At 41.9% G+C, this 11552-nt stretch overlaps 1 protein-coding gene across 1 annotated transcript in view; it reads left to right on the forward strand.

The window, feature by feature from the left end:
• Window positions 1–11136, forward strand: part of Olfm3 (olfactomedin 3) — a 204872-nt gene extending 193736 nt beyond the window's left edge. Inside the window, exons 5-6 of the mRNA XM_023721743.1 lie at window positions 6688–6794; window positions 8040–11136. Coding sequence (XP_023577511.1) covers window positions 6688–6794; window positions 8040–8717 — 785 coding nt within the window. The 3' untranslated portion in view covers window positions 8718–11136. The remainder of the gene's footprint in view (window positions 1–6687; window positions 6795–8039) is intronic.
• Window positions 11137–11552: the final 416 nt, after the last annotated feature.

Genomic DNA, 11552 nt, shown 5'->3' on the forward strand with positions numbered 1-11552 from the left:
CTCTCTCTCTCTCTCTCTCTCTCTCTCTCTCTCTCTCTCTCTCTCTCTCTCCTCTTATAACCCTTCTGTAATCTTCCTAAGCCCAGGGTAAAAATCTAAACCTTCGCTCTGAATTTACCAACTTCATGATCTGGGCTATTAGTCTCTTTAAATCTTCATCATGTGAAGGCCTTTCCAAGAACACTGATGATAGCTAACATACAAGTACTTAACTGGGTGCTAAATGCTGTTCTAGACACTTAACATGTGTTTCTTATTTAATTTTCTCAGCAACACTTTGAGTAACATTTTGTTACTACTATTATTCATGAAATACCGAAATGTTTAGAAAATGTTCCAGGTTTTTAGAGAGTGAAAGAAATGATCAGGATCCAAATTCAGGCAATCAATCCCCTTAATTCACACCCTCCATAACTAAGACAAATGCTTCCTTCCCGGGTCCAGTCTAGTAAGCATCTGAATCCACTCCTGTAAGTGGCTGATCTTCTAAGTAAACCGAATGCCTCAGTACTCTTCCCATCCATTTATGAGTCAGAGGGTGAATCCTAATCGATTACATCACTGATTAAAGATTATACTCTCCCAGGGGTTCTCATGCATTCCTCTATCTAAAGCACCTCCTATTTAAATAGCTTCATACATTTGTTCCTACCTAATATATTTCGCTTTCTGACTGATTTATTTTCTTTTTGCATGTGGCTGCAAGCTTCCTTGGGACAAAGGTGTTAATCTAGCATATCAAGTACTATTTTTAGTAACTAGAATAGTAGTCAGTGCTCAGATATTATCCACATGACAGAATAAGGGAGTAAACAAAACGCCATTAATTGATTGTCACATGGAAAAGCCCTTCTTTTAAACATTCAGGTAGTATTCACTTTCTACAATAGCATAGACCCCTTCACGCATTCGTTATGCACGCCCACTGGGTAAATAATAGCAGAACCAATAGTCAAAAACTGCCCCACCAAGACCTGTCAATATGGTGGACATGAGAAGCACTTCACCCATAACTTAGTGGAAAATGAATGGATTTCCATATGTAACTATTGCAGGTCTCTTTGGGGCTGTAAGCAAATTTATTATTACGGAGTCCAGCAATTCTAACCCACTTACCATTTCAGATTAAGAAGTTGAAGGTCTCATTTAAGACACAGATATTTTCAATTTCTCAGTACTTGGCGTCAGTAAACTTTCACTTCAAGTTTGCTCCGTGTTAGTGTTGCCGCAGGGCCTGACTCTACAATGAAACGTTGCTGTAGGCTGAAGTCAAGCGCAGGAGGGAGGGAGACAGATCCCAGCACTGCAGACTGTGCGTCTCTGGAAGTTGGAGATGGGCTTGGAAAACAAACATGGGGGAAAGAGAGAATTACACCACGCAGAGAAAATGCAAAGTGTAGAACTCCGGAATGTTCATGGGGTCTTCTTTGGCCGAACACTAGGCATGAAGTTCTTTTATTTGGAGTCAGAACTCATACATTTTCACATGCTTGAGAATGAGTTGAGTTTGCTAGCACACAAAGTTAAGAGCAGAAAACTTGATTTGATCTACTGGATTACAGAGGTGCGTCTCTTCCACCCAAGCAGGATAATTACTGACAAGACACACGGAGGGAACACAGCAGTGCGACCTAGTAAAACATATTACCTCTTGTCAGCTTGTCCTTTCTGCATCCTCACATTCTTTTTTCAAAGGAAGCTTAAAATCTACAGGAAGTCAACAAAAAATGTTATGATTTGAAATATTGAAAATTTTAGGGTTAAAAAAATAGAACAATTGCTGTGTAAACTTTAAGGCAGCGCTGAAAGCTTTAAAATGTTTCTGCTAACCCTACCCTACTGCAGTGTCCCGGGTGCAGGCTCCTCCAGCTTCCACGTCTGTGGGATGCTCCCGTGACCATTTTCTACCTCCTTCCTGACCCTGCATGGAAACACGGCACATGCAGCCTGGACGTTGTTTTTCAATAGATCAACGGGTTTTTTTTTTAACTTTAATGAGTGCAAAGTCTATAGTCTTTTTACCATTTTAAGTTATAACTTAAATATTGTACACCTGGCTCACGCATTGTGTGCTTAGAATGAACAAAGCTATCTGGAAAGAAAAGCAACCATGTCCTTTAGGTCTGCTGTTCTAAGGTAGCCACATTTAACCGTCTGATTTTAAGCCTTCAAATGGGAAGATGCTTGTTTCTAATGTTTATTTTTCTACTTCCTTCATTTATCAAACTTAGACATTGTTTTCTGACTTCCTGCTCTGCAAGATTAAACTTAAAATAACCAACCCAACGCCATGTCCTTCCCGGTCTCCTGCTGGCATGCTTTTCTCAGTCGTTGCAGTTTCGCCTGTAGACCTCCATCAGTTCTGCAGACTCAAGGTCTGTCGCTCTTCTTTAATTATAGGAAAACTCCTTCAGAACCACATTAGTATAAGTGTGAGAATGGATGCGCTTCTAGAATTTTTTAATCCATGCTTACAATTTATAATTCTCTGACAACGTGAACTTTTTGTTTTCTGTGTAATTATCACATTGTATCTTCTCTTTAATCACAGCGCAGAGAAGTATCTATCAAGCGTCCCATAATTAGCGTATAGACCGATTCCACACGCAGAAAATGAGTGCGTCCATTATCACAATAATTTTCTATTCTTCCTGGGAGCTGAGCGAAGGACCTAAATGTAGCCTTCTGTCTAAGTCCTCCACCCTCCTATCCCTGCATTCGAATATCAGTAAAATCCGATGAACTCTCGCTGTAGACGTCGTAACTACCGCAACCACACTAAACTTTTCTTATAGATCTTGCTCTTTCTAATCATCAATGTTGCTCACCTCTTTTAAAAATATTAGATTTATTTTTGACTGGTGCATAAAATACAACATATGAAAAGTTTTCCCTTTGATGAGGTGGAATGCTATTCTGACGCACGTGCGCACTGTGTAATGTTCAGTTGTGTCATTCTGTACCATGGAAACTTTGGAAATCCTTACTTGAGCTTTTCGCGCTGTGGTGTGTGCTGGCACCTGCAGCGGTCAGCTGGCCGCGCGGTCCCGGGACGGACGCTCCTGCCCGGGCGCTCGGGCGCGCTCCCTGCACGCGCGTCCCTTCCCTCCGCAGCCTCGGAGCAGGCCTTGGTGCTCTCGGCCGCTTCGGGTTGCACGTCTGAGGGAGGCTGTGTGGTCCGCCCCTTCCTGTGCCGGGCTTGCTTCCCTAACACGATGGTTTCTACTTCTCTCTGCGCATCCAGTCTGCGGTGACAAGGTCGTATCTTGGGCCAAGTTGCAGCGCGCGCGTGCGTGCGTGCGAGTCCCACACTTCCCTCATCCACTCGTCAGACCATGCAGTTGAGGCTGCTGCGCATGGCATCGCACACGCACAGGAGTTCGCGCGTCGTCCACATGCGGGCTTCTCGTTTTGAATGCATTATATACCCGGCGGTGAGGCGGCTGGATCCTACGGCCGTGCGTCAGTTACAGGTAAATTCTGCGGCCCTGCCTGGCCTGTTGCACGACCGCGCGACCTCCACCGCCCCAGCGCTCCAGGACTCCCGGGTGGGGCCAGCTCCGATCCGTCTCCGCGTCGCGGGGCACTCGGTTCTTCCGCTTCCTCAGAAGTCACTTCAGGCAGACCTGGAAAGTTTTCATGCCAGAAGACGTGCCGGTGCTGGTGCTGTCTTCTTCCGCGCTTCCTTTGTAAATGCAGCTGTAGCCTCAGCTCTCCCGCTGGCTCCTTGGCTCGCACGCGACAAGCTCCTCCTCTGCCTCGGAAAGTTCCAGTTTCCAGCAATTCTTGATCTTCTGACATTGGGCTGTAATCTTGTTAAGATTTAAAACAAAATATGTGCTTCCAATCTGAACATCCAGGTTTTTTAAAAGAGAAAAATCTCCACGTAGTGTGTCTGGCCTCTATCTCCGTGCTGGCTTTCTCTTATTCTGGACCGCTCGCTCCTTAGAAGCGCGAGCATTTAGATTAATCGTGTCTTCCTCCATACAGTGGCTTTATTTTTCTTTATATCTTTTTCAGTTTAAAACTCTTTTTACTTTCAACCAGCTGATTTTCTAAGTGTGCTCATGTTTTTAATTGTCAGCGGCTCTCTCCTGTCTTCCTCTGACACCCCGCAGTTCCGGGCACACAAAGATTTCCAAAGATACTAGGTTTTGTGGAGGTTTCCTGAATCCCTTCTCTGGCTGGAAGCCTGTTTTTCTACATTTTGATCTCGATCGCCCTCATCTCAACGTTTTGAAGCTGTCGCTCTCGCATGTTATTCACTGCTTTTCTAAACGTGGCACCATCGTCTCCCCCGGCGCTGTGCGCTTGGGGGGCCTGGCCCTCTCTTTGCCTGGCCCAAAAGCGTGTACGTCATTGCTGAGGACCTTGGTAGCTTCGCGCTCACCCCAGATGCTCTCAAGGGATTAGCAGGTGCTGTTGCTGTCGCAACAGCTTCTGAGTCCTCTGCCTCTTTTTTTTTTTTTTTTTTTTAATTACTTGAGAAAGAAATAGCAAGGAGACCATTTCAAGACAGGTTAGTAGGATGTCTGCATCTAGCCCTTCGCCTCTTCCCCAAGCGAGCGCCTCTCCCGGCTCCTCACAGACGCCGAGAGAGTCGCTCTCCTGCGCTTCGGATGAGGACCGTCGGTCATCTCTCCTTCCTAGAAATGCATTAAATCTTCTCCAAAAACAGATTTTGTGCAGTTTCCTTGCTTTCAGTTTTTAAGAATTTTCCCCGCCTCACCCCTGCATTTTCTTTTATTGAGAAATGGAAAAGAGATGCAAACACAAGTTACTCCATCATTTTAGAATAGAATTAATTTTCTCATGTTTAAGAAGAACATCGCACATTTTGTTGTGTAGTGTTCGGGAGAGGGGCAGACATTACTTTGTATTTATTTCAATCTGCTTAGCAGTTACATTTCTACGCTCTTCCCTGTCTACTTAGAGTGGTGACATAGGACACGTTGGAGATCGTGGTACCTTCACGTGTGGTATATCCAGATCATGCGCTGAATGGTTGCATGAGGGATGCGTTAGCTTTCCAGACCAAATCGATGATTTCAGTCATAGATGTTTCATCTGTTTATAGCAAATTGAGCTGGTGTATCCCAAATAGGCTCCAGCAGGCGTCATACCACGCAGCCTTCCCGCCTGGCTCATCAGGTGTGAGGAAATTGTGAAGCAATTTGGGATATAGTGATGCCGTCACATTTAGTTCCCGTCACAAAAGAGAGTAAGCGCACTTGGCGGAGGCTTCTTCGCAGACGCTGGGTGGCTTACTTTGTAGCTGTTGCAGGAGGAACAGTGGAAAGCACGTTACCACTCATCGTGTGCTGCGCCGCGGCTCAAGGGTCCCGCCAGGGGCAGTCAGGCTTGTGAGGTACACGGACACAGAAAGTAAGCCTGAGTAGTTCTAACTCATTGTTCTCACATTCAAACACGTAAGCATCAGTAGAAGCTAACTAGAACTTTATCAGTTGTAAGAGTAGAGGAAGAGGACTGGGAAGACAGCTCAGTGGCTTAAGTGCTTGCCTGGCACGTGCAAGCACCCAGGTTCAGTCCTCAGTACCGCATGTCGTGCCCACCCCAGAGCCCTGGCATGCGGAGCTGGCCACCAAAAGCTGCAGGCTGGTAACTCCTGTAATCCCAGCGCCGGGAAGCTGAGATTGGAAGATCACTACAAGTCCGAGCTGAGTAGTGAGACCCTGTACCAAGGAAATAAATAGACTTAAAAAATAAAAACTTGAAAAAGAATAGAGGAAGACAGAAGAAACGGAACTAATGAAATGTAGAAAAAAAAACATAAGAATAAAAAGAAGAAAAGCGAACAGAAAAGAGTATTTATTTAAATCACAGGTAAATATTTATTACACAAAGTCAGATTGCATTTTATATTGTACATAATAAATCACTTTTAAACTGTACTGCTTTGAAATCTTACAAAAGTGCTTGGGTTTCTGCTCAGTTCGGGTTCGGTCATTGTAAAGTCCAAGCTATCCCTCAGATCTCAGCTGCAGCTAAGACTGCAGGAACACAGTTTACTCAAAAGCGACACTAGTGTCCGCGAGGCATTGCTTTTATGCACGGGCTACTGCGTGGAACCTCAGCGTCCACGCTGGGGACTTCGGATCTTTGTTCTGTGCGTGTTCCTGGCTGCTGTGCTGGGTGCTCTTCGGGTGAGTCACCCTCAGCGCTCCGCCTGGTCAGGTAGATCATGACTTAGTGTTTTATTGTTATGCTCTCAAAGGGTGTTTTTTACAAGTGTACATTGACAATCAGCTTGCAGATTTCTTTCTGATTTATATCATTTACAAACAGTCACAAAATACAGGGAAAGAAAGGGGAATGGCTGCTAATGGTCGGGAACAGAGGTCCCTGGGGAATTAATTCATTTTTTTTTTTCTGACTCCTTAGAAGAAATTGCTGTTAAATTCAGATGAAAATAATTTTCTTTGTTTATTTCTTGCTGGATTATAAACGCCAGCTCCCACTTAAGATCTGAAACATTGAAGAAGCAACTTCTTGTGCTTCAATCTGTGACGAAAGGCACAGCAACAGATCTGGATGCCCATTCATTCAGAACATGCAATATTGGTTCCATGGGATCCTCCCTTTCCCGGCCCTGTCGTGCCCCGGGTCCGCGCGTGTGGCTGGGGCCATCGGCCCTGCTCACTGCTGTGTCTGTGCCTCTAATTTCAGCATGCGGCAAGCTGATGAAGATCACAGGCCCCATCACAGTCAAGACGTCTGGAACCCGATTTGGTGCTTGGATGACAGATCCGTTAGCGTCTGAAAACAATAACAGAGTACGTTGCTTCCCCAGTGCCGTCACTTAGGCGCATCTTCATTTCCTCTTTCTCAGTGAACTCCTTATGTTCTTCAGAGATGTTAGGTTTTTTATATTTATTTTTTTATTGAGAAATAAATATGAATGAGACAGTTTCACAGCTGATTAACAGGACAGTTTTGACAGTCAATACACTGTACATTGTTATCTTCTTAGTGGTTATCCATAGTACAAGAAGCAGAGAGGAGATGTTAGTTTTAACTTGAATGGTGTTATATTGTTTGCAAATATTTTGTTTGATAATAGCAATACATTTAAAGAGATACAGCAAACTCACTGAATCCAATGCCTATTCCACATTCACTAATACAGTAAGTATAACTTCTGTAGATTTGATTCTTACTTTATTTTTGGAAAATGCTTATGAGTATACAGACATAACATTCCCTGTATATTGTTTATAATATACCCTGAAAATAAAATGAAAAGTCAGTGAATAAAAACTCAAGGGCTGACCAACTGACTAAATAAACTAATATGTACCTGCCACTAGGAACAATTTAAGAACCAATGGCATTAAAATTTGAGAGGGAGCATTTTTATAATTTAGTAATGCCTACATTGAATAAGTCAATAAATTGGAAATTTATCATACCTATATTTATGTTCTATGACAGCACTCATTATATATTAAAATTATTGAGGGCTTCATCCAAATAAGACTTGTTATGAAGTTAACAAGTAGGTTGTGTTAAAAGATGTTTACCTATGAGCTGGTCCAATGAATAAATATTACTAGAAGGTTCTGGTGCTCATAAAGTATAAATAAGATAAATATGTTATATTAGAACATACATGTGTTTCAAAGCAAGGGATGGAGCAGACATTCTCTGTTTGTCGTTTTGCAGTGACCGATTGACCACATCAGTCCATCAGGGGATGCGATTTGCACTGGGATGTTTGGTTTACTCAGTGACATGCACTACAGAGACAAAAGTAAAATCAGAGGAATAAAAAGCAAAAACAGATCATCCTCAACACAGGACACTTAGTGGTTTCTTGTCCACAGAGCCCACACCAGTATTTTTACAACAGTCAATTATTGAGTGGGTCAGAGGCTCAATAATTTGCCTTTGCGTACCAGAGAACTGTGACACAATGGTGAATTGTGATACATGCTCTCTCACTGTCTTGCTTTTGGAATGCTCAGAAAGTTGAAATTTTCTTTAGTTTTTCCTTTCCCTTTGTTTTTCCTTGTCCTCAGGTCTGGTACATGGATAGCTACACTAACAACAAAGTTGTACGTGAGTACAAGTCCATCGCAGACTTCGTCAGTGGGGCTGAGTCCAGGACATACAACCTCCCTTTCAAGTGGGCGGGAACTAACCACGTGGTCTACAATGGCTCGCTCTACTTCAACAAGTACCAGAGCAACATCATCATCAAGTACAGCTTCGACGTAGGGAGAGTGCTGGCCCAGCGCAGCCTGGAGTACGCCGGCTTCCACAACGTCTACCCGTACACCTGGGGTGGCTTCTCCGACATCGACTTAATGGCTGACGAGATCGGACTGTGGGCCGTGTATGCAACGAACCAGAACGCAGGCAACATCGTCATCAGCCAGCTGAACCAGGACACTCTGGAGGTGACGAAGAGCTGGAGCACGGGCTACCCCAAGAGAAGCGCGGGGGAGTCCTTCATGATCTGCGGGACTCTGTATGTCACCAACTCCCACCTAACAGGCGCCAAGGTGTACTACTCCTATTCCACTAAAACCTCCACTTACGAGTACACCGATATTCCCTTCCACAACCAATACTTCCACATATCCATGCTCGACTACAATGCGAGAGATAGAGCTCTGTACGCCTGGAACAACGGCCACCAGGTCCTTTTCAATGTCACCCTTTTCCACATCATTAAGACCGAGGATGACACATAGGCCCAAATGGGGTATGTTTATTTATTCAAACACTACCATTTGTGATGAAATCTATAGGACCCCCTCTTTGTGGTTCTTCATTCTTGTAGCTTTTCATCATCTCTCCAAAGCAAAGCATTTTTAAATGTGAATTCCGTGTTTTAAAAAACAGCTGAGTCTAAGTTAATGTGTGAGAAACACATCGCAACTCCTAGAAATACCAGAGCTATCATGTCCATGTCATGAAATGCTAAGAAGAGTTTCAGTGGCTAAAGTCATAGCTTTGCAAGTGATTAATGACCTGCCTTACCTTAGAGTCAGACACTAATGGTGGCTTAAACACATGAATGTCTTTTTGTTTTTAAATTCTGTCATTTTTTACTGTCTTTTGCTCCACATCAGGAAATATTTGGGTAGGAATTTGAATTTAGGAAGAGAAGCACTTTCTTCCCATTTATTTCTAAAAAAATATTTAGTGATTTTATTTGTATGGAAAAATACTATCGATCATTTTGCTGTTAACACGATTCTCTGATGCGGTGCTGTATAGCCATTTTTAAATCTCTTGCTAACATTTTATTGCAGTATGTATTTTTACCATTGTAACCACCATTGTGCAATTGTATTTCTTCACTTCTGTGAAAGTAATATTTTTTATAAAATACACTGAAACTTAATCTCAGTAATTGCTTGAATCAATTTTCAAGTATTGCCAAGAATGGTCTTCTTGGCTTATTCCTTTCCATGAGTATTGTAAACTAAAAAGAAAATCAAACTAGGTATCTTACATTGAGCCTTTATTTTCTGCCAAGCTTATTTGAATACTGATATTGGCCGGAAAAGCCAATTCAGTATAGCCAAGTTCTCTGTTCATCGAAAGCAACTCACTTAAGTTGCCTGAAAAATACAGCTGACTACAAAAGTTGCGTTTGCAATGACCCTGCTCACCTATTACAGACAGTATCCTCATTCCTCATGTGAAATACCTTAGTATTTTAACTCATTTTACGTGCAAGTTACAATCATGTAGCTCCTTGTATTGTAACTCTAACGGGTCCATAAGCACATTAAGATTCTTAACAATGGAAAGTTCTATAATATCCTCTAGATACAGGTCTTGTGTTCTAGAGAGTTATTGGCAACACTTGTACAAAACAAATTAGAGTCTTGGGAACTGTCGGTTTGGCTTTAAATGTGAAAGTAACCAATTCAGAAATGAGACAGGAAGGCAAGTCCTTTCTACCCTGATTCACTATATAACAGAAACAACAGAACTAAAAAGGAAAGCTTTAATAATATACAGGTCATTATTCCACAACATATCAAACTTGCCCTTTAGTTTGGATACACTTTCTATATACCTTTAAGATTTCCCTAAGGCAGCTCTAAGGAAACTAACAGAAAATAATTTTAAATTTTAAAAATATAGCATTTAATAAGTAGTATGTAACTTAAATTGTAAATGTTTAGTTCCATACATATAGAATATCAAACTTTTCTTTAAAAAATAAGGCTATAATTCAAATAAATCGTTGTATGAAGAAATGCTAATACTTAAGGGTAATTCATTCTAAATGTAACAGATACAATGTCATTCTCAAATATTTCATTGTCGGGCCGGGAAGACAGCTCAGTAGAATAAGCACCTGCCTGGCAAGTGCAGGGATTTGAGTTCAGTCCTCAGTACTGAAAAAGAAAATTCATCATCAAAGTTGGAGGTGTACATACCCCAGTCTTGAAAGTGTTAGAGATTAATAAAGATTTGTGGAGATTTTTTCTACAAAAAAAAAAAAAATTGTGCATGATTTGATAACCGCCCTGGATGCTTTTGCAACATTGTTTTCTCCTTCGAAACATTTGTACAAGTTCCTGACTGCTATAGAGAGTTGGAAAGTTTAAGGCATTATGTCGTAGTACACACGCCACAAAAATAATCCGTCAATGATTTATAGGTAAGTTTGTGTGAGAATAGAAAGTACCATTAATTTCAGAAATAAATGGAATTTTTAGATAGCTGGCATCTATTAGATAGCTCGTGCTTACTTGTTTTATAAAAAGACGTTACATAGTGTCATGTCATTCCAAACACGGATGTCGCCGGCTCATCTGTGAGGTGAGCAGCTTGCAAAGCGCCCCCTTTCGTCTGTGTCAGGTCATAGCACCATCTGCGACTTCCTGCGCGTGCGCTGCTGAGCAAGCTCGGGATTTATTGTCACTAGAAGTGGGAGTAACATCAGTTTAAGAAACGTGACTTATATGAAACATGTACAGCTTAAGGGTATTTTTCTTAATGAATTATTTTTAGTTCTGTGCCTACAATAACTACAAACTTACTTTCATCACCGCTTTTTTAGACGTCCAACAAATAAAATAAATTTTATGAGAGAAGTGAGTATTTTTTAATCATCTGTATAATCCTCCTCAGAAAATAAGTCCTAGTGGGAAAGTCTTAGTCTTAAGTGAACTGTGTAATTGGTATTTTCAGAAGTAAGCAAATCAGTAATGATTTCCACGTCATCCGAATAATAATGCTTGCGTTTGTGTGCTGTTTGTGTTCCTGGCACTTGGCCACAACGCTTCTTACTTGTACCTAAGCTTATGTCTCTTGGCTCAGTTAGTGGTAGAACTTCAGTGCACTACAAATAAGTGGAAATAAAAGCTAAATCAGTAGCAGATGCACTCTACACGCAGGGCGCGAGAAGTAGCTGCAATCCCTGTCTCCACCTCAGTCATTGCATCTTCATAATTAAGTTTTTTCTCTATCAAAATTGTATATTCAGGAAATAAGTCAGCTTTTCATTGAGCCTTCCTCCGCCTAGAAAACTGTTCTCTGTATCTGAAACCCACAATAACCTT

Source organism: Octodon degus, unplaced genomic scaffold, assembly GCF_000260255.1.
Source record: "Octodon degus isolate 3935 unplaced genomic scaffold, OctDeg1.0 scaffold00084, whole genome shotgun sequence".
Taxonomy (NCBI): domain Eukaryota; kingdom Metazoa; phylum Chordata; class Mammalia; order Rodentia; family Octodontidae; genus Octodon; species Octodon degus.